The sequence below is a fragment of the Branchiostoma lanceolatum genome, chromosome 1 (assembly GCF_035083965.1).
Source record: "Branchiostoma lanceolatum isolate klBraLanc5 chromosome 1, klBraLanc5.hap2, whole genome shotgun sequence".
Lineage (NCBI taxonomy): Eukaryota > Metazoa > Chordata > Leptocardii > Amphioxiformes > Branchiostomatidae > Branchiostoma > Branchiostoma lanceolatum.
In genome coordinates, this window is record NC_089722.1 from 7,065,029 (window position 1) to 7,088,847 (window position 23,819).

The 23,819-nt window shown below is 42.3% G+C and overlaps 2 protein-coding genes across 2 annotated transcripts; both read right to left on the bottom strand.

The window, feature by feature from the left end:
* Positions 1 to 4,694: 4,694 nt before the first annotated feature.
* On the bottom strand, positions 4,695 to 6,347 carry LOC136435806 (oligodendrocyte transcription factor 2-like). Its single transcript, XM_066429549.1, has one exon. It carries the CDS (start codon positions 6,082 to 6,084, stop codon positions 5,326 to 5,328), a length of 759 nt encoding a protein of 252 aa, XP_066285646.1. The 5' UTR covers positions 6,085 to 6,347; the 3' UTR covers positions 4,695 to 5,325.
* A 15,729-nt stretch (positions 6,348 to 22,076) lies between these two features.
* Positions 22,077 to 23,502, bottom strand: LOC136435906 (oligodendrocyte transcription factor 2-like). The gene has a single exon (XM_066429652.1). The coding sequence runs from the start codon at positions 23,247 to 23,249 to the stop codon at positions 22,512 to 22,514; it is 738 nt and encodes a 245-aa protein (XP_066285749.1). The 5' UTR covers positions 23,250 to 23,502; the 3' UTR covers positions 22,077 to 22,511.
* Positions 23,503 to 23,819: the final 317 nt, after the last annotated feature.

A 23,819-nucleotide genomic window follows, 5' to 3' on the forward strand; every position in this document is an offset into this window, starting at 1 on the left:
CAGCCACCTGTTTGTTTACTGCAGCCTTCTCTTCTTACTCGTGTCCTTTGTTGTTCTTTCCAAGTCTCTTGGTTTTAAAGAAGCCCCTATATATAATCTCCAAGCAGATCTATAGGTTGCATAAAGACCGTATCAAACTGGCAGAGGAAGTTCGTTTTGCAACCCATTACAAGCTCCTTCTTCCAGTTGGATACGGTCTTTGCAATCCATTGGGTCTGGTTGGAGACTACCTATATAAACTGGCAGACAAAGACTCAGTTTCCAAGGCCTCAGACCAAACATCGGTGCGACCGGTACCCTAAGATGTTGTAAACAATTCCCTTTCATGGTCGACTAAGAAGCCATGTGAATAAAGAGAAAATATGATTATAGAGAGTATGTTAGATCTGTAACGCTAGATTTACATATTTTTCCTAATTTGGGGCGAGATTTCACTGATAGAACCGACCATTGACAAGGATGTACGACAATATATTACTTCGGAGGACAGTTCAATTCTGTACGACACCCCACAACTGTTCAAAGAATACCTTCAAGCTGCTGTCGTAAACCTATTGTACGGACAAATGTCAAGTCAAGTCAAGTCAAGTCAAAGTTTATTGCACAACGATTGTAACAGGTACAATGTAAGGCAAACAATGTGGCATGGTCTCTTTGAAGACTGGTGTTCGACCGTACCAGCAGTGTCGAGACAATTTCAAGCATTTCACAGGTACATGTACAATGCATCTTCGCGCTACCAGACTTGTCTATTGTCTCATTCCAGACGAAGAGGAAATGGCCTATCAAAGTTTTCAATACTAATCGTTGGCCTCATTTTTATACCATAAATCCTACCTAATATTCTTATTTGGTTTGTAAAATATGCACATGCATAAGAGTTGGGTAGTGTACAAATATTTTCGCTCAGAAGCTCCATAATTTTCTTCATAACAAATGAAACGGAACAATGAAACTGAAGATATTTACTTCACTTTTCACAGAGGGAAGCTACGAAGCTAGCACGTCCAAACCCAAAATGACAAACGTCATGAGCAGGCTGTTGGGTCCTGTCAGCGTATGCCTCATTACCTGGTCCCACCCACCTGCCCCGAGGTGCGGGGAACTCTGCACAGCCCTCCCTACCTCCAGCTACCTGCGGGCAGTCATTACAAACAATGTGCTGAACATCTACTCATACGGGCAGCTATCCACCAGCTGTTATATCCGACTGTACGGCCATAAAGCTTGTTTGTTCTCCCCATGTTTAATGACACACAGAAAATATGGATAATTACCTACAATCCATTCACACCTCTTGGCTTGAGTCTTTTAGCGGTCGCGTCAGGGTATGGTGGCTTTTGGAAATGTCAGTTATTCAACTGATGTAACAATAAGATAAAGAATATGTCAGGTAATCTTTGAACATCTGGAATGTGGCATTCAGTTGAAAAGTGATCAACATTTAAATCTCTGCGGCGACTTTTCCGTGTCACGAAAGTTTGGCTTACCCAGAAGTTGTTACAATATGGAGCATTGTTCATAGCAAAATGGGTTGCACTCTTTCATGCTATGTTGTCATGGAAGAATCTGATAAAGTATACGATATCTACATAACGATACAGTGATCTGTACGAGCTACGTTAGGCATGAACGTGCAGTGAAGGTCATTCATGATCAGTTATTCAATCATCCATCCATCCATCTCTCTATTCATCCATCCGTCCATTCGTTTGTTCAGTCATTCATTTCATCTAATATTTTCTGAGACTTTGTTTCGCGTTATAACAACAACGATCCAACATTGCAGATATTTCGTCTCCTCATCTGTTTAAGTACATGTATGTCGTTCGGGCAAGGTTCCAATCTTTAAACACGCGATTTCCTTGTTCTTCTAACGACATCTTTCTTGTACCGACCGTTGTGTGGCCCTTCTTTGTCTCGTACCGTTAAGTATGGCCTCTCTGTTTTCTGCCGACTCGCCAGAATCTGTCACTGTAACTTCCCCACCTCGCGACCATTCGTTACCAGCACGCTGCCCCTGTTATCCACGCCGCCCTGATATTTTCTCATTTTCAGCGGGTAAAATTGAATAAAATCGCCCCAGGAGGCGGCGTGACCCCAAGTTCAGCTCAGTCTATAAATCTTTTCCTACCAGTGATCCAAATAGTGACCGATGTACAAGTGATAGTCTGCGGTGTAAAGGACTAATTTTCTATGGTTTCTCAGTCATTGTTCATTTGCGCGCCACACCGGACCGAAGCTGACAGATTCCATAGATCGCGCTTAGCCAGATTGAAGGGGAGCCTTAAACACCGGAGAAAGCGATTAGCCATGGGCAAAATGGAAGTTCAAATGTCACATAGCTGGAATTATGGATCAGCACCTGGTTACAAAGCGAGGCGGCGGGGGTTCGAACCCCACACCTGCGAGGGAGAGAAAGGCCGGGCTGGTTACCAGAGGACGGCCATGCTGTCGGGGGGCCGGAAGAATCTGCGATGTAGTCAGAGAACAATCGCTGTGGTCACTGTATAATGTAGGGATCTAACCTTCATCCACTCTGTAGTACTGCATGGATATGTGATTCTACTTTATACTATTTCGTTTTAAACTATAAACTTAACGTGTGATTTAAGAAGAAGGGATAAATACTATATACAGTCTAAGAATGTTTAGTGCCCACTTCGTCAAAGAAGTTGTTAATCTTTCATATGATAGCATATGATGTTGAATATGTAGAATAAATGTGTTCCTTAAATTTTGAATCATTCAACCTAAAACTGTATGGTATTCCTTTGTTAATTGCGACCTTTAATCCAACATGTTTGGTTGTGCAAATTTCGCGTTATATTGGGAATAGATACACAATCATACTTACACATCGTAGTTTGTTTAACTTTCAAACAATAGTCAACTAGTTTCGTTGCAAACAAATTTGAATGATCGAATCTTGATATTAAACGAGAACACAAAAAAACTGTTCAAGAATTGCTTTCTTCAAGCAGGGTGTGAATAGATATGCTGTACACAAGGTCCCTTTCACCCGAAGCTAACCGATTGCACATGGAGAAAGCGTTCGATAAAACGGGAATTCACAACTCGTTTGTGATACTTTCTATTGTAGTTTTAAGGCCTGTTTTCAACACGTTGCTTTCTATATATGGAAGCTGTGGTAGTAAATTCAGATGACCTTGGTGGATTGTGGACTTTACATTATCTCGTGTTTTTGTTTTGTTTGGACACGATAACATTTATTTCTCCTCATAATACTCGCACAACTCTCAAATTCGGCGGTTTGTTTACTTAAGAATAGAGAGGAGTTGAAGAATTGGCGCGTTGCTTTCTTTTTTGTTTGATATTGAAGCTTTTCCCCCACGATATTGCCCACTAAACACAACAAATATTGGGCAATATCTTATCTAGAATACACACCAACACAGTACCATGGTTTACAGAAACTACTTTACCTAGATGTCTGAATATTGTCTTTTGTTTTAGCATACGGAAACCGAGCACTATTTGTATGTAAACAATAAAGAGTTATGAAGTTCCTGTTCCAACTAATCTGAATCATCATAATTGTTGAACCGTCACTCTGTGACTTCGAGTTTGCACGTACATGAGTATATTCTGCTGTAGAACGGATAGGTCTTGACCAACGCACACCACTGTAACCGTGCTCTCTCTTAAACGTTTTGCGGAGTCTTTATTGTATTACAAATGTTGCCCTCCTTATTACTAAAATAAGGGACCGACTGTTGATAACGTACGCACCAAAGTATTGCAACCTCTAGAACAACATTTCGACATGATTCTAACCCGTTTGTGACTAGAAGCGGGCTTTTTCTTGATGTACTAAGCGTCCATAAACCCTTATTAATTCATTCATTCGTTACACAGAAGAACGACTGAAGAAACTCTATATAAGAAAAAGAGATGGACGTTTTTCTCTGGTACGATTTGCCGCTAACAAAGGCTCTGGAGGAGCCGAGCTCGGCCCGGAGGGGGACCTGCCCGTCCAACCTGTCATTATCCGCGGGTGCGATATGTAACCCTCGTTAGCGCTCTAATGCACATCTGCTTCCCTTAAACAACCCGCTGATTTTCTTTGTTAAACTTTTTGTCGAGGTGTTTAGCAAGACTTTTTTTGCATTCTAAGAAGAGCTATAGACTTAAGATGGAGGTAAAGTATCTAAGTACTCTGTCAGGAACTGTTGCTGTTCCATTTTGTGACTTCTTTCCTCCGACAATCTGTTCACCTATTCGTCTTCTGCTCGCTTATTCGTTAACATTATGACTATCCCTTACTTTCTATCACAAGTAAGCGATAGTATAGGTTCCATATAGTGGACACCAAAGTCAGAAATAAAGGAATATCAAGTAAATACCATTATAGATTTAAAAACATGTTTTGGGGATCACTCTAACACCTTTTAGAGAATTTATAGTAAGCTTATGTTCCTGATGGAAAATGCATTTTCCTAATATAGATTCAACGAAATCTTTTCTTGTAGACATTTTTCTGCAGTGAGTTAAGAAAGCCTGTGTAAAGCAGACGACTTTCTAACAGTTAAAGACCACTGTGGAGTTGTTTACATCATTAACGATATCGATCCTACATTAGTTCAGTTAAAATTTTGATGTTTCACAATGGAATCAGGAACATAGATATATGTAAAAATATTTCATGAAAATAAACAAAGAAGCAAAAAAAATGATGGAAAATAAAGCGTTTATTTACTCCAAGATCTGCATTATTACATTGCATGGTAAAATGGGCGACAAATGGACAGAGTTATTTTGATATTTACAACACTAGTAGCTTACTCCAGTCAATAATACAATTTGCTACATAAAAAGAATGGTATTCAATCGCCGTTCAAATTTGTTATGTACATAAAGAACGCATATATGTTGGACTGGTTGGGAAGATATCTCTTGTCATTCATTTTCTGTACACAGTGAATGGACAACAAAAGGTTATGCTTAAGACAAAACACGGCTCAAGACAGTGAGCTAACAACACTCTTCATTTCGTCTTACATAAAACAGTAGATAAAATCTGCTCGGGGTGACAATACGAGCTATCTCAAGAAATATTTCCAGACTAACCCGACCCTGTGGGGCCAGTGTCCGTGTGAAATGGGGTGGAAGACTCATGTTATACGACAATGGAAACGAAAAGACGCGGTATGGAACAAACATTCCAAACAAATAGTCTATAAAGTTGAATCTACTGTAGTGTGAGTTGGAGATATAAACCGTCTATGAACATAAGTATTCACCTGTTGTGTAGTGTGCACACAGAGTTCTGTACAATAGTTTAAACACTGTCCAAGCCGCGTGTCACCTTGTGTGAAACGTCGGCATCTTCCCGAACGGCAGGCCGGCGGAGAGGTCTGTCGGGCACTGCGGGCACGAGCAGGGGATGGGCCACACGCCGAAAGGGTTCGTCGGGAGCCCGAGCGGCCTAGACCGAGGCTTGACGGACGAGGAGCTTCGTGGAGGGTCCTTCGAGGAGAGGTGGGTCGCAGGCCGGTGCAGAGTTGTGGGCGGCACGCTGAACGTCGCCTCGGGCTTGATAAGCGTGCTGTGCGGGAGTAGCGGCGGGGATGGTCTCATGGCGGGCCCGTGCAGGCTCGGTAAGGTTGCCGCCGGCGACGGCAGCCCCGCGTGGTGACCACGATGGCCGTTCTGGTAGACATCGCTCACGAGTCGCTTCATCTCCTCCAAGGAGCTGTTGAGCATGAGGATGTAGTTCTTGGCCAGCAGCAGCGTGGCGATTTTGGAGAGTTTCCTGACGGACGGACCGTGAGCGTACGGCATGACTTCCCGCAGCCCGTCCAGCGCAGAGTTCAGGTCGTGCATTCTCTTCCTCTCCCTCTCGTTCACCTTCAGCCGCAGCTCCTGTACCTCCTCCTCCGACAACTGCTTCTCGACTTTCTTCAGACTCTTCCCCTTCCTGATCTTGCCAGACTGGGACCGCATGTAGGGAGAAGACGGTCCGGGCGAACCGCCGCTGGACCAGGACAGTGGAGAGGACACGCTCGGGGACCCAGGCGACCCCGTCCCGACAGTGTGTCCGTGGTCTTCACGTTCTTCCATCTCGTCTACAACTTCGTCAAACAAATGACAACACCAACCGTAAACTCACGCTGAAGCCGTCAATGCTTCCGAAGTGTTGTTAACGCAGAATGGTCGCTTCTGCCCGCCTCACCGGATTTTAAGGGCGGCTCTTCGCCGGATAACAATGGGGACAAAAATAAGGACCCCGAGGGTACCTGTCCCTTTTGACACATGGGCCACCAATCGCGATGCACGACCGACAGTCATCAGCGACTCTCATATCCGAGCCGGGAAGTATTGTTTGTTTATTTTGTATCATTCTCCCTTTCTATGAAAGAGTAAGTACTACAACAGCGCTTTAACAAGTGTATACATTAAAATCGCGGAGGCATTGCTCCACTACAACTTCGTGCTTCTTTTCTCGGTCTGAAGGATCAATTATACCGACCATAAGGACACAAGAGCCGGCCGTACCGCGGCCACGCGACGGTGGAACCGACTTAGGTCCTCCCTCACGCCTCATCAGCTCACCAACAACTCTCCTCACAACTAGAGACTCGGTACTTTGTAAGACATGTAAATATGCCACTTAGCATGAGTCCAACGAGTGTGAAACGAAATTTTCTTTTTCTGTGGACGCTCTATGCCTCCAGGCTAGGCTTTGTCTTGCTCACTTAGAGCGGGTTGCACGGCTGTCGTGGTGCATTTTACCACATGGTTAAACTCGTTTTAATGATTAGTTCGGATGTCAGTAACTCGGATAGCGGACGGGCACGTGCCGGGCCTATTTTCACGGTCCTTAGTTTCATCCAGGTTCTGTGGTGGTGTAGGAATAAAGGAACAGACGTGAAGAGAGAGTAGTCTAGTTACAAATTAAATTAAGGGCCCTTCTTCCCGCGACTCATTTCAGTTGAAGAGTTTCCATTTACCGCCGAGATTGGACTGTGAGAGTGGGGTTTATCTAGTCTATTGTATTGATTTAAAACATTTGTGGCATTGATGGTTTGGCAAAAAAAGGGAGATGTATTCATCTATTTAGGACGAAACACATACCGTGTTTCCTTTTAATGTAAGAAACCACCAACAAACAGTTAAATTCATCTGATTATAAAGACGGTGCACATGTCGGAACGAAAAAAAGAAATAATTTTCAGTATTCAGATAATTTGCCATCAGCACAAAGACTAGAAGAGAGCAGAAGAAAACGCGAGTTTTTAGATACAATGTTTAAAACTTGTCGCGGTGTCTGAGGTAAACCAGTGGTTCTCTCATTCTTTGTGAACTTTGAAACCACCAGCAAGCAGCTGCTTTCAAACTTGTAAACCAGCAGTTATCCCATTCGTTGTGAACTTTTGAGCTCACTGGATGAGAGAAAGCTGTCTGCCATCTTCCCACAGACGTCAAAGCCACGGCCTCTGCCATATCTCAGCCCGAGGGACCATTGTTCTTGTCTCCATGGCAACTAAAAACGATCTATACTTGTCTGATGTAGGAAAGTCACTGACGACCGTTCCCAGAGTTAACAAGTCGCCGTTGCCATGCCCTCGGGACTCGTTCCCAGGATGCCCGGTTTGACGGTCAAGTGTCTGTCGTCTGACAAGTGTTCTGACTATACTGTCCCAGTCACGAACGTAAAGAAAATATATATTAATACTCCACAAAATGTGCATTTTCGTCAAATTTCTCTCAGAACAGAACATTTATATTCTGATAAAATACAATGATCATATTTAAGAATTAACAGGTACAGTTTTTCCCGTTATTCCATTTGATTCACCTTTGACCTGTCCCTGACACTGCCTGTTTGTCCTTGAGTGAACCCTGATTCGATAATCGATGGCTCTGACGATTTCCCATCGGGCTCGTTAAGAATCAATCATATCTGTGCTACATGTGATGAGCCCATGTCCTTCTAGGTGGTCTTCCTCCGTGTTTCACATAGGAAAACTGATAATTCCGCAGTGAATTCCTGTATATTATATTGACTGGAATTAAGTTTGTTCCATAGGAATATAGCCTTAGCAACGGGTCCTGCTGGAGCAAAGATTACCCCTAATCCTCCGCGATTAAAATGTTGTTGACCCTCAAAAATGCAGATTAGTTATTGCTAATGAACGGGCTAATCAGTTAATTGGAATGTAACGGGTTATTACCAATATTTACAATACTGTCAAATTTACGCTATGTATGTGAAGGTTTTAATGTCATTCCATGAGCAAAAATAAAAGGACCCAAATACAGATAATGATATGAATAGGTTTTTATGCCATTCATGACAAAGTATCTATCATATGCTGCAGAAGAATATACATCTATGCGCAATGATATATTGTCTATGCCTACACGTGGATCATAAAGTGAAGTTTTAACTTTGTTTTGTTTAGGGGCCATTTGGTCTAGAAGGACTCGTAAGATCTTGACAAGTGTAGATCTAGTTTTAAAAAGAAACGTTTACTTGCAACTATGATACATGGTTGCATGATCTCAGGCTTGTCATATTTAAACCTCTGATAAAGAGAAACCATGTAGTTTGTTGATCTGGAAATAAACGGATTATTCTGCCGACAAAGACGAGCGGAGAGGTGAGCGTTGATTTCCGCCCCATCAAATTGTCACGTCAGATGAACGTGCACGTTTTTATCTGGTCTAATGTTTTCTGCGTGAAGCCATCGTCTGGCCTTTGTTGGTAGATTTATTCTGAATGACTGGCTTATCACGTTCGGCACTGGGGCTGAAGGGGTGAATCAAAAGGCCAATTATCGCTGACAGAGCTACTAACAAAGGATTCATCTCGCAAATGTAGCATATGTCGCTATTCCACGCACAATATAGTTTGAGGAAGCTCATATTTCAACCCAAAGTTTTTGAAGAGCGCAAGTTCTGTGAGAAACGTGTCTGCTTTTTGCTCCCATTCAAAATTAAGAAACGATTTGAAAGGAAATCCTCAAGGATTCGGTTTAACCATGGTGCTTGGATAAAGCACTTGATTGGTTATTGAGGCATATGATTTGATTTATGTACTGCTGAATGGGAGTTCATCTCGGTGAGGTCCCTTGGCGATGTGACGCTTTGTTGTGACGCTGGTACGCGCGGCTTTGTTTTTGTAGCGCGGACCGTGTGTGGTCAAAGTCAGCCGGGAAGACCGCGGTCTTGAAATTCAGCCGTGAGAGAGGATTAAAAGCAAGTGCTTTTTTCCAGAACACAATACGCATCGATCAGCAAAAATACCTGCAGATTTCTTCCTTTAATTGTGCTCTCTCCCTCTGTCTGTCTGTCTCTCCCTCCCTCTCTCTCTCTGTGCGTGTGTATAGTTTTGCATCCGAGACAAGTTATACAGTTACTTTTTAAAATGCTCACATGAAGCTGAGTTTTAAGACTAAACAACCAAGCAGCAGATCGGTTTGTTTATAACTCGTGTGCCAACGTAATACCAACGTATCCTATAAATTCGTTTTTAATGAAAAATTCCCACAAAGCTATGCCAGCTATCTCCAACACAGTAGGGTGGATTATTATATCCTTAGTGACCTTACGTATATTTATTTATCCAACTCTGAAATATGTTTTTGATCGCTTCCAAAGCAATGGCTCTCTGAAGGCTACTGCCTCGCTGAATCATTAGGAATAGATATATACATTTTGTTAGTCCATTTCATCTATGCTGATATCTTTCGGTGGCTTAAGATTAATCTGTTAGATGTAGCAAAATGTCACAGAGAGGCAATGTTAGCCTCGCCCCGGGGGCTACACTCTGTGTATGGTACCAGTCGACTTAATTTTTTTTTGTAGTGTATGGTACCAGTCGACTTATATGTTTGTTGTAGTGTTTGTAGATTTTCAGTATAGTTAAAAGTTAAGTTCTCCCACACCAGATGGTGCATAGGGCGGCGCCCATCTCCACTTCAGTAGCCCATGGGCCACACAACTTTGAGCAATCGCTACAACAGGGGGCTAGTCCACTGGTAGCGGTGTTTGTTCAACTGCCATACTCTAAGCACAGATTTTCAGTATAGGTATAGAATTACTGTAAATGAAAACCTGTAGTGCACTCTATCTAAATGTGATACGGCCTAAGTGGCCCAAACAGCGGCGTACATGCGACGATGCGTCAATTCACAGAGAATATGACAATTTACTGTCCCAAGATCTACTTGGCAATTGCAGGCAATGGTCTAACGCAGTCTAACTTAGCCTGAAGTCTTGCAACAAGCTAACGGATCTTGGGGAGCGGGTCAAAGCTATTAAGGCTGGACTCCAGGCTAGGTCTACGTAGACACAGTCAGAAGAGTCTGAGTCACTCTGAGCTAAACGGGATAATACGGGTTAAAACTGCAACTGTTATGATGTAGACGTTTGATATAAATTTACATGTCCCAAGCCCCCGGCTAGCAGCATCTCCCGCCTAGAACTATAATGTATGTACGTCTTATATTGTCATGTCACGTCCAGGCAGTAAGAATGATGACTCAAAAAGAGCAACAAAGGGGGGCGATGAGTCGTGTGAAGGCTTTGTTAGTGGTTAGTGTGAGGATGTCAGTTATGTGTAATCTCCAAGCAGATCTCCACGGTGCTAAAATCGTACAAGCTAGCCAGAGAAGCTTTAGTCAGCCAGAGAAGTTGTCAGGCACCGTCGGATTGCCAAAAAAAACTTCTTCTGCCAGTTGGATACGGTCTTTGCAACCGTTGGGTCTGCTTGGAGACTAGTCATGTGCCCTACTCTCCAAGCCGAGATCGTTTACCTTCCTCTGATTGGTACTCCCCGTTTTCTGACAGTTGAATGGATTTACGGTCAGAAAACGGGTACCAACCAAACGAAAATAACGACCCCTTAATCCAAACTTTGCTTTAAGGATAAGGGATAGAAGATGTCGTTTGTGATATGGGCTATAGTGGTTAGGATTTGGTGCTCTCACCGCCAAGGCCCGGGTTCGATCCCCGGTGTGGGAACCACTGAAACACACAAGAGGTGAGAACAGTCTCCTGGCTCCCGGGGATCGAACCCGGGCCCGCCACGCGCCAGCGCACAGGCCGCACGCCATAGTCGCTAGGCTAAAAGGTTCGGACTAGTTAGACTGGTCAGTTAGCGGCGCTTGACGGGACTGTTACACGTTATAGTAACGGTTATACTATCAAACGTGCTGCTCCCCCGGACACGGTGGCGTCCTAACGGTTCCCATGGCGTGATGGTGCAGGGCCGGGGAACTCCGCACGGTGGGTAACTCCCAACAAAGGGACGCGGGGCGATGGAGACATCACGACTGTCTTGTCAGGCCTGTCACAAAGGGAACTGATGATGATTCATGACATGTCAGAACGGACAAAGCGAACCCACATGGTTGCAGATAGCTTCCCGTTAGAAATCCATGGCGTCGTCAGGTTATGTGTCGGTTATGTATTACGCTGACTGGTAATTATACCGGGTGACTAACACAGAGTTACAGATGTAGCATTGTTTTTTTCTACATCTCGTCCAGCCAGTCTACATAACCGTGCAAACAAGCGTAGCATATCAGAAAATGTTTCAAAATCCATCATTCCAACTTCAATTTAGAAAAGCACTTGTTTTCGTTTTTCATCTTTCGTTGGAGAAAGGATTCGACCAAATGTAGATTTACCTGCAATTTTAGGCTGACGGAGTTGGTACGAGCTGGCACCTAATTTCATCACTGAACACAAAATCATTTTAAAAAAGGACAAAAAAGGGTGCAGACAGATGCGTGACATTATGAGTAAGTGAATGAATAAATATATGGATGATGAAAACAGGAATGAATGCATGAAGGAATGAAAAATGGATGGTTTAGTGGATGAATGGTATAATCAACGACATTATGGAATAATGCAATAAATGGCCAAAGTCATAGAAAATCAGTTTTGTAACAGCTACTAGTAATTGAAAGTGATCCCAATTTGAATGTACAAATCTTACAAGTTGGTAAGAAGGTTTGTGTTGAAAGACTTTATTGGTGACGAACAATATGCAGTATATCGATACGGCTTTACTAAACTACGTTACTTCCTTTCAGAATATGAAAGACAGGTGTGTTGAAATGAAAAAGCGGACAATCTTTTCTGTAGTGTAGTGGCTAGATCTACTTATGCCCAAATCTGTTCTTACCAAGAACACCAACCGTCGGACAGATGTGATCTTTGTGTTCTACCTCTAAACGTCTGTAATTCCTTCAGCTCGGAACGACCACTTCTGTTTCCCATTGTACTTCACCTCTGACCCCGAACATGGTGGTGACTTCAGCATACAAACTATAGGGGCCGATCATCTGATGGAAATCTTGAGGCTCTTCCCCCCCTCCCTAATCTCCAACCAGACCTCCACGGTGCTAAAAACGTACAAGCTAGCCAGAGAAGCTCCAGTCAGCCAGGGAAGTTGTCAGGCACCGTCCCGGTTGCTATAAAACTCCTTCTGCCATTGGTTGGATACGGTCTTTGCAACCGTTGGGTTGCTATAAAAACTCCTTCTGCCAGTTGGATACGGTCTTTGCAACCGTTGGGTCTGCTTGGAAACTACCCCTCCCCACAAACTTTACGTCGAGCCAGTTTAGAAGTTCTAAAATGTGTCAACGTTGTTCCAACGGTAAAGCATACTCCCAAGCAGAGGATGGGTTCCAGCAGGTTTTTTACGTGTTTTAGGCGTTTTTGTCGGGCTTTCTACTTTTTCATTTTTTTCGTCTCTATAAACCTTTATAGAGACGTAGAAAAAAAGTAGAAAGCCCGACAAAAACGCCTAAAAACATGTAAAAAAAACCTGCCGGAACCCCTCCTCTGCTTGGAGAGTAGTAAAGCATACAACTATCTGTTATGTCCGAACTGAACGTCAAAGCGCCCGTACGTGTGAGGCAGGGCCAGGTGGCCGGAAGGTTCGAGTGCGGCACTTCACCCTACTTCACCTTCAAGTGCTGCGACTGGAGTTGGAACTCAGCACCAATGTAAAAAGTACTTGTACAGACCACCCAAATACACAAGACTTCATTGTCGTACCTTTTCTTGTCTTGTTCAGTTCTTTCATTCGTCGATGAAGGTAATCCAGGTAATAAGATCCGCCAAATAGCATTTACTCAAGCAAACGTCTGACCGTCTCTAAAATCATATCCAGTTGCTTGAGTAAATTATCTCTTCTGCTCGTATGATCCAACTTCTTTATTTCTTATTCCTTCAATCTTGCTTTATTCTTTCTCCTACACTAATTATAACATTAATTTCGATCTGTTCATTCCTTCTATCTTTTATATCTCCTTCTCATCTTACTACCTTTTGCAAACCTCCTTGCTTTTGCCTAAGTTTTTGCATGTTCGTTTCTTTATTTCAAACATTTCTTCAAAATTCTTCATATTCCTCATAGCTTTGGCAAGCGATTGAGTGCACGTGTCATGTATGCGGAGAAGACATCGTGAATGATGAATGAAATATCACGTTTTTCTCCGATCTGTTGAGTATGACGAATTGTGTATCAAAAACTTCCGGAAACCGCAAATCATGAGGAGATCGAAAAGAAGAAAAGTTTCTTTGTATGACCTCAAGCTACAACACACTTCGGCACCCGCCGGCCGACAAGATCTCCATTCACTTCAGGTTCCTGCCCCATTGGGCACGAGGTTTTCACACGTCATCAACACCTTCCTGATCGTCTCGTGCCCATAGCATGTTGTCGGGAAGCGAGGAGAACAAAGCGAGTCCAGTCAATACTGGCGTCATCAGCGTCGTAAAGATATTAACCCCTCCCTCCCTTCCATAAGGACGAGACCACCTCAGGGGGCAGGGGAGGGCACAAAGGCGCTGTAAAGGTTTATCACATACTGCGGGGTGCGCTGTTACTAGGTAGATGATGACATGCGCCAAGACACGAGACGATCCTGATGGTGAAAAGGTTTTCTCTGTGAATCAAAATCTGGTCCTTTTGTCTTGGACTGTGCGAACGATCTCCTTTGATGGGCCCTTAATCCGCCCGAAGAAAAGACGGGGATGTTTTGTAAGCTTTCTTGGAGAAGCCCTGGCGATGGAGATGGTTCAGAAAAGGTCAAGAAAGTGTCAGGAAGCTTAAGCCCCAACGAAACGCATGTCGCTCAAAGAAGGTGATCATTTCAAGCAAGCCGAAAGTTTTGCGTTCTCTCTGCAGAATACTAGCTTTGAGACGACATTACAGTGATTATCATAATTTCTCATTACTGTCAGATCAATGTAAAAAGAGCAAACGGTTTGGCTGATGCAATTACTGAAAGAAATGTAATTTAGATATATATATACATCTGCTCCTTGATCTGCTTTAAGATATGACACCGCGGCCGTCCTATTTCAGTTACTATACATCATTTCTGCAAAGTAAATGATATGCGAAAAGAGTTGGAGCGACATACCAGTATTGTATAATTGTTTCATACTGCAAAAGGGTAATCAGTGACAAGCTTTGGGTGGTCAAGACATCATCTAACTTCCCCTATTCCCATTACCTTATCTTTTGGTCATTTTGACACTTATGCCGCGACATTTCACAAATAAAAATCTAGAGGTGACAACATCGAGCAGAACCTGGACATAATTAGGCATACTTACACTTTTACGACGTTTAAAACGTTATCCCAAACGCATTAAAGTTTAAAACACAAGAGGTTTGCGAGAGGACTATTCGATACCTTTTCTCAAATGGGAAATAAAGATAAGATGTCCAGGATAAGAAAAGGTGAGGAATTCGGATGGATTTGGATCGGAAACGATCAAACTGAATTTGTGAAGTAGCTGATAAACATGATAAAACAACCGATGCTATTGAGGCCTACAACATTTTAATCTGATCCTAATCTGATCTTAATCTTACGGCACATCAAAGCCACGTGCCAATGGTGTGAATCAGGGTTAATCACGCCCTGTTAAACAGTTTAATTAGAGATAATTACGCAAGATTCTTCCATATTCACATAAGAATACAGAATCCCCACAGTGCTGTTTCAAACCGTTCAGCATATTGTTTAGATAAGCCTGGATAGCGGTCTTCTTTTAGAGTCTTATCAGAGTCATTAAGCATCTAAACAGCTAGTCTGAGATTAGAACACGTAATTTCACCAGAGATGGTGATGAGATAGAGGAGGGAGTGTATTGAGACCTCAGTTCCTCAGTGACTAATAAAACCGTTTAGCGTAACGTGAGAAAAATGAAAATGCTGATGTTGCATGGCAAAGGCGTGTTGACTTCTTTAAGAAGCTTATCTTAGATTGTAAAGTTGCGGACAATTGTCTTGATGCTTTGTATCGTGAAACCTGGTGACAAGGTCAGGGGATTCGAATCTAGGTCTACAAATCTGTGTCCCTTTTTATCTAGATTTGCTGAACAGGGCTTCTCCTTTGCTAAGAAAACGCTTCAACTAGCAATCAGACTTATGGTTGTTATTCCACTTAATCGTTTAACCAAGGTGTCCCAACACGTTTTCGCATCCATTTTCCGTTAAACGGATACCTTTTTTTAAATTTCCTTCTCAAACAAGACTTTGCCAAACTTTCCTTTTTTCAGTTTATCTATCAGTACAGTCGTTAACCATTACAATACGTTTAGAGATGGACATGGCAGCACATCAACCAGTTGAAATCCGTTGAAATTGAAGAATGGCCACGAAACTGAAACAAACAAGAAAGCAAACAAACAAACAATCTCCAACAACAGCCGAATACCCTGTTTTCTTTGACATGCTAAATATGTAGTTTACCAGTAACCTCCTAGGGACGTACTAGTATACTAGGAGGCTTACGCGGGCTGTTGAAAAATCTTAATGATTTTTAACTCCCAAAGTATCGTAGGCGCTGAATTTCAATGTGTAGATAACAAAAATACACCTAATTTGAACTGTAAGGGACAAGAATTGCATAGTTTCACATTAACAATAGTCTATGGGCAAGCGTGTATTTTTCTGGTATAATAAATGATGGCGGTAAAGGGTTGATTAGGCATGGTGCACCGTCCGTGTACATTAGTTTACAGCGGTGTACAGGAGCTGACAGCTTCCATAGTCGGCTTGGATAGGAGATAGATGTACGCAGGGAAAACACACGCAAAGTAATTAGTCACGCAGAAATGGAAGTTCAAATGTCGGAATACTTCGGTACCGACGCCGCTGCCTGGAAACAAAACAACACCGCGGGAAGTCACAACGCCAAAATGTCGAAATAATAGAGAATATTTTTCGAGATTTGTTACTGATATACAGAGGTGTAGAAGTCGATATTATGATAAACTTTCCAGAGAATTTGAGACAGTGACCGTCGAAGTTTTCTGAAAAAAAAAAACTCATTCAACTTCATTGTACCATCATTTACATGTATATACAATAAAAACAATTACAGATAAACGAACTAACATTTGGTTTATCTGCACAATGATGTAAAAATAAGACACGCAATGTTCGGGAATGGTTTAAAGCGTAGATATATGTATTTTCTATTAAGAATTCAGGGCTTTTATATTTTTACATAAACTTATTCTTCAAACGACATCATAAAATACAAAACAACTTTGGACTTTCTTTGGGAATTTGACTTCAAAAACTACATTTTGGCTGTGTGACGAAAAAGATCGTACCTCAAAGCCCATGCATTATGTTCGAAACCAGTCATTGAACTTCTGCTTTGATCTTGCAGCTCATACATATTCCATGCCGGGTTAAAGCGGGTACAGCATGTGGTAGGAAGACAGACGATTTTCCCCGTGCGGCGGCAGGTTTGGGTCTGTGCCCGGTCTGGTTCTGTCCTGGGAAGGCGGCGGAGATTTAAACCGCAGTCTGGCTCCCTTTACACCCGTGTAGAATTGATTATACGGCTAAAGGTGTCAGGGGTAAGTGGGGAAGGGAATAACGGGGTGCTAATGAGGTAAGTACGGGGCCTTCAGCTCCAATATCCGTAAGAAAAAGAGAGAATTCTGGTGTAAAGCTTGCACGATGGAGTCGTTCCTTCACGTCGTGTGACTGCTAGCGCTAACTCTAAAGCGGTTTGAGGCATACATCATTATGTGTCACGCGATTCTAATACTGTATTACTGTATTTATGATGTTAACCCTCAAACCACCGTATGGGGTCAAAACTGACCCCAGGCGTATATCAACATTTGCCATTTTCACATTTCGAGTCGAAAACAAAATTTCTTCAGCGAGTTTGTTTGTATATATGTCTTCTAACTTCTAACAAGTTTTTACCGAGATTGGCTCATTGTTGATTAAGTTATCCTAGAAAGTTTACGCATGGTCCAGTGGGGTCAAAACTGACCCCAGCAACACCTGCACTCTTATTCCCTATTGTTTGATACTTGTCATCTAGTAACATGTATGATAAGGGTTATTATGATCATAGTTACAAAATATAATTGTATAGAAACGTGAAAAAACAAATTTTTAAAAGAACGTAAAAATTACTGACGTTACGACGTATTATGACGTCATTTATGTGATTTTATTTACGAAAACCAACAAATTGTGTATTTCCATATAATTCAAAGGTACACGATAAAACTTAATTAGAAATTATGTATGATAAATCATAATATATCCAAAGACGTTATTTGTAGATGGCAACAGGAACGACGTTAAAATGACGTCATAAAAATTATATTCATATCAAGTTACATTAGCAAAATCCGCCATCTTGGTTCCGCCATCTTGAATTATTTTAAATGCATTTTTTCATCATATAACCTAAGAACACAATTAAAATAGACCAAAACGTTTCCATTAAGATTGTTTCTATTTGAATAAACATGGTAATGAAGAAATTTGAGTTTGAAATAGCCGGTTATAGCTAATCCAAATATATCGTCCGCCATCTTAGATTTTGACTGATGACGTAATTAAATATGCAGAAATTATGAATATTAAATCATTAAAGTGATAGTGAATTAAGTTGCTTGGTATTGATGTAAGAAAATAAGTGCAGTTTAAAATGACAGCCCTAGAATTACATTGTAAAATCCAAAATTAGCGACTTTTTCCAAATATGGCTCTAAGAAACCGGTTGCCGTAGCAACATGAAAACATTGATTCGATATTTCATTAAATCAAAATTGTTGCCAACGACATTTAAGCAAAGGTGACCAAGTTTGGTTGTTCTAGCGTAAGACATTCAGATGCTATATGACATCAAGTGTTGGCGCAGGCCTCAAAAGAGCCCGCTTGTCTGAATAGCATTAGATGCAAAAGACGATGTTCCCTAATTTTGCATAAATTATGATAATGAGCAGAAATTATTCAAACCTAATCATGTCCAACTGTCCCTTATAGATCACTTAAACTTTACATACATACAAACCACAAAAATAGTCACCGATAAAGCTATATTTGAAGAAAACATTGTGGGGTCAGTTTTGACCCCATACGGTAAGATTAGTCGTAAAAAAGCTACGGTGGTTTGAGGGTTAAAGTTACAAGAAAGGACATCGGATTCAGCTTCTTTTTTCCACAGATTTCAAGTCTGACTTGCAGTGTTTTAGCGGAGTGTTTCTTGATCACAAAGTCAGGGGTTTCAATCCCAGCCATGCCTGACGGTTTACCAGATACTAGTATGCGATTCGGATTCAGATGAACTCGATGAAACTGAAAACGAAACAAAAGCATTTAGGGTATTGTCTGAAGCTTTTTGTCCAATCAAAGATCTAAACCCGTTAAAGTTATTGTATTAGATAGAGAGTGGTAAATACAGGTTTTGCGGACGAAGAAACGAATGCCACATTTCTTCCGCACTCACAATAAAAGTCCATGTCTGTTTGATTTGTTTCTAACACCATCTGTTTGAATGCTAAGCAGACTTCTTTTGATATTCAATTCTTAACAAATGTCACAAAATCATTCTTCTTGTTCCAAAACCAATATTTGTGAACCACACACCTATAAACTTTATACGTTAAGCTACGACCTCTCTGCTTCGGTGGATAACTCGAGGATGGAAACGCATTGTTTTACTTCACGTAAGTGGACAGAAATTACATTTAACAACAACAAAACGCAGAGTTTAGACCGTTTGGAAACCAGCTGCTCCGTGTGAGCAGGGTAGTGCTCCCCGTAGAGAGTTTTTAACGCGGAGTGGCAGCTCTGAAGATGTATTCCTTGTCGCTCTTTGTCCGTCCTGTTTCTCTGACAGCCTGGACATTGGTCCTTTCGCTGCGCTCTTGGCTCAACTTTTGGCGGCATTCCGTTTCTAGAGAAAGAAGCCCGGACCCTTTGTAAGAATGAGGAAGGTCCTGCTGCGGTATTTAGAGGGAGAAGAACGATCCGACTTGCGGCCGTGGAGGCATCTTTGTCTTCTCATCACTGAGCCGACAGCTTCTGTAATGTGACCGTATGAAGTTTCACAACTTGCAATGTGAAACGGTAAGGCGCTAACCATAGCTATCATCGGCTAGGCATAGCAATGTTTGGAAAGATATGCACAAATCGAATGTATACTATATATATGATACAAATGTAGTACCGTGGTAGTGTTTGTTTTGGCTTTCATACAACATGTTATAAACGAGCTAGCGGTACAGGATTCAATGAGGTATTTTTGTTGCATATCCATGGCAACACGAACTGAGTTTCATGTGGAAATTTAATTCCTATCAAAGCAATAAACCTGATTGAATGTTATGTTAACACTGCGATGTAAGGAATAAATATGTGATTGCAGACGCAGGCTAACACCACACGGAGGATATACCGGTCGGTAGTCTATACCATACATGATAAAACGTCGAAATACATGACAGCGACCATACTTCTTTAACTTATTGTACGTTAAAGCTAATGCCTATATATCATATTTTTGAACGCATACAATTCGACCACTGTGCTGCAAAGGTGGAATTACAATAACATAGACCCTCTCCAGTCTCTTCGAGGCAATTGTAGGTAATCTCCAAGCAGATCTATCGATGGTAATGACAGTTTCCAACTAGTACTGGCAAAAGCAGTCCAACTGGTCAATAATACTGCTTTTGCCAGTTGGATACTGTTATTGCCACCGACATAACTGCTTGGAGATTACATTGCAGTGGATTTTTTTCAGTATGGTTTTATTCAAGGAAACAATACAAATCGGCCTTGCAGCAAAAGCTGAATTGCGCCGAGATTTACAGTTGATTACATTGATGACTGATACAATCATATCTACAAAGGATTAAAAGACATATGATAAAAGGAATTACGAAACGAATGGCAATGCTAAAACTTAATCTATAAACTTAAGAAATGTGGAATTCACATCATGTGTCATCATTGAGTAGCCGAGTCCTTTTCAGCATGAGCAAGATATTTACAACAAGAGCTGTTCAGCTAGTTTCATCATGACATAATAGTTGGTAGTGGTATTCAAAAGTGGATCATATGCGGCAGACGTACCTAAAATTTAGCTGACAAAGACAATTGGACTGACGTTGTCCCCAGGTAATACTGTTCCCTGCCAGCCCGTCCCTGGAGTACAGCGACACGCGGTGGCGGTGCCGGTCACGCTCCCGGCTAATTGGATAAACGGTCGGGCGATATTACATCCTCCGTTTGGGATTTCCTGTCAAAGTTTCGAATATTTTCGGTTATTATTACCATTATTAAAGTCATCCTATTAGATGCATTAGTTCTACAAGCTTCATATGTGTATCAAAATATGTGCGATGCATTTTTATTGACAAAAAAGAAATGCAATCGATTTCGAGAAAGTTGCAGAAACTTGTCAAAGTGTGTATTACCATATTGCGATGCCTTTCATGTTGTTTTTTTGCTTGAAGCATGAAGTATGGCCAATTTCTTTAAAATGTTATGGAGTATTGAATTTTCTCGCTGGGTTCTTCAAAAATTCGCTCCAGAATCCTATACCTTCCAGCACAGACTAGTAATGTTTTGATGCTAACTTATGTTTTTCATTCAAACTGATCGACTTTCAAATAGCCAGGATTTCTTAATACGTATTTTAGTACATCTAAGAAAGTAACGAAACATGAAAGAAAAAGACGAAGGATCACAGTCGGAAAATACATGGAGCTCTTGGAGTGGATCGCATTTTACATTTGCTCAAGGCATGGTTATGCGTTTTCCAAACTATAACATGCCTCATTTCCTAAAACCGCATGGAAAGAAGAAAATATGCGAAAAGAAAGCGGAGAACAAACAATACAACAACAAAGGCTCTGGAGGAGCCGAGCTCGGCCCGGAGGGGGACCTGCCCGTCCAACCTGTCATTATCCGCGGGTGCGATATGTAACCCTCGTTAGCGCTCTAATGCACATCTGCTTCTCTTAAACAGCCGCACTTGTCCATTGTGGGGAGGACGGCGGGAGTTTCGTGGCATTTTGTCTTGTTAACGGGACACCAGCGTTTGGGAATGAATGAAAACGTGACAGTAGCAGGAACTGAAGAATGGTGAACAGAAAAATAGAAAGATAAAAGAAAACGAGCGCTGACGATCTAGTAGACTAACCATGAATGAATTGAGATAAAGGAAGCAAAGTTATATAAATCTTTACAATTGTGTGAAGTAAAATTTCCAGCCGCGCACGACTGTCAGAAATGTGGGAACGTTTATTAAAAGTATTGCTATCTCCATCCTCAGTCACTTTGCAGACTTTCTTTGGCAAACTCTTGATGAACCAAGTGTTTCTTTCCGGAAAGCGAAAGGCACCATCTCTCCATCTAGTACTACATTTGTTCAAGGAGGTTGTTGTATGATTATGCTTTTCAGAGCTGGAGCGAAAACAAAATTCGTCCTCCATGCTGTATGATAAAGTCGATTGGTCATCTTGTCACTATGCCTAGTAAATGGGCACCTATGCTACCAGAGAATGGGGCTTATGGAGAAAGAGGCTATTGCTGCCGTAATATGAAAAGGCTACTGCTGCTAACGTTAGAACCAATTGCAAAGACATTACCGGGCCAAGACTTATCGATTTTGCGCAAACGGGAAAATAGGACTTGATTGACTGAAAAGTTGTTACTGTGTACTTATATGTAAATCTTACAGTAATAGTCATCAGGGAGACTCTTTCGAAGAACACTCAATGATAAAACGCAACAACAGATATACTCAAAGGATATTATATTTGTGACGTTTTTCAACACTCAACCTGTACAACAACGTACAAACAAAGTCATTAAAAATCTTACTATGTACAGAAACTACTCCGAATTCTTCGGCAGTAACATTCGCTGATCTCAATACTTTGATAGACAATCAAATACACTCAGAGAAAGGCTAACATTGCGGTACATGTGTACATTCCGTAGAACATTCTGTGGAACAAAACGTCTGAAATTTAGAGTCGATGATTTTGACAGTATGTCAGGCACTTACTGTAAAGATGTTGCGGTGATTGCTCTCCTTTTTGTATAACAATATTGTCAGGAAAAATATTGAGTGTGTCTAAAAAAGTTCAGAACTGGTAGTAGAAAGTGTCATGCATTGGAGATACAGCTTACACTGAACAAGAACTGTGTCCGTGAATGTCTAATTTTTTTCTCATCTTGAGAAGGAAGGGTGCTTCCCGAACGGTAGCCGGCTGACATTGTCCGTCGGACACTGCGGGCACGAGCAGGGGATCGGCCATCGGGAGAACGGGCTGCGGTCGTGATGGTGCTCCGGTCTGAGGAGAAGTCCGCTGTGGCTCGCCCGGGACGCGAGCGGATGGCTCAGGGGGCTGTGTGGTATCTGTGACGGGGAGGGGAACATCGCTGGCCCGTGGAGTCCCGGCAGGCTGGGCGGTGTCAGAGTCGGGTGGGCGGGCAGCTTGGCACGGTTCGCGGGGTGGATGTCGCTCACGAGTCGCTTCATCTCGTCCAAGGAGCTGTTGAGCATGAGGATGTAGTTCTTGGCCAGCAGCAGCGTGGCGATTTTGGAGAGTTTCCTGACGGACGGACCGTGAGCGTACGGCATGACTTCCCGCAGCCCGTCCAGCGCAGAGTTCAGGTCGTGCATTCTCTTCCTCTCTCTGTGGTTGACCTTCAGACGGAGGTCCTGAAGTTCTTCCTCCGACAACTGCTTCTCGGCTTTCCTCAGACTCTTGCTCCTTCTGATCTTTCCCGGGCGGGACCGGGAGGAGGGTGAGGAGGGGGCGGGCGAGCCGCCGCTGGACCAGGACGATGTCGGTGAGGACGGGCGGGGAGACACGGACGGGGAGGTTCTGTTGAACATGGCGGCGTCCGGAGTCTGTTCCATCTTCAGGACCCACTTGGCCGTCTCGATGTCGGTATTGCTCATAATAAGTTCGGTACACACCTCGATGCGTCTTTGCTGGAATGGCTATAAGGGGTTCATCCCGAACTTTTAACAGGACAGGACAAAGGGTTTGTGAGGTACAAAAGAATCCCAATGGACTGAGAGCCAATCAGAACCGTGCGTGTTCATGAATGGGCGTGTTCAGCGTCGAGATTGTCCTGCAAATAACCACTGTCCATCAATCCGTTTGAGAAAGGTAAAACAATTGCTATATCAAACCAGAGAAGTCCAATTTCAGATGATGGCCCATGTGTCTTATTCTAAAGGTCTGGTACGGAGTTATATAAGTCTCGCCATATAGTCTTAGCAAAAAGTACGTGTGTCTTTATGAAGACCAAAGACGCCACGCTTGCACATTTCATTAAGCAGGTAAAACAAAGTACGAACTTAAGTTGCTTGCTTGCTTGTCGTTTGTTATGAAGTGTCTGCGCAATCTTGTTTGGTGCACATACATCGTTTGTGACACGAAATGGTAAACAGCGCTGATAGAATTTAAAACGTTGCCGAGTGAATACTTGCAGTCTCAACCACTCATGCTTAGCCCCACGCAGA

Excerpts from the sequence above, each read along its gene's own strand:
- LOC136435806 (XM_066429549.1), bottom strand. The coding sequence starts at position 6,084 with ATGGAAGAACGTGAAGACCACGGACACACTGTCGGGACGGGGTCGCCT.
- LOC136435906 (XM_066429652.1), bottom strand. The coding sequence starts at position 23,249 with ATGAGCAATACCGACATCGAGACGGCCAAGTGGGTCCTGAAGATGGAA.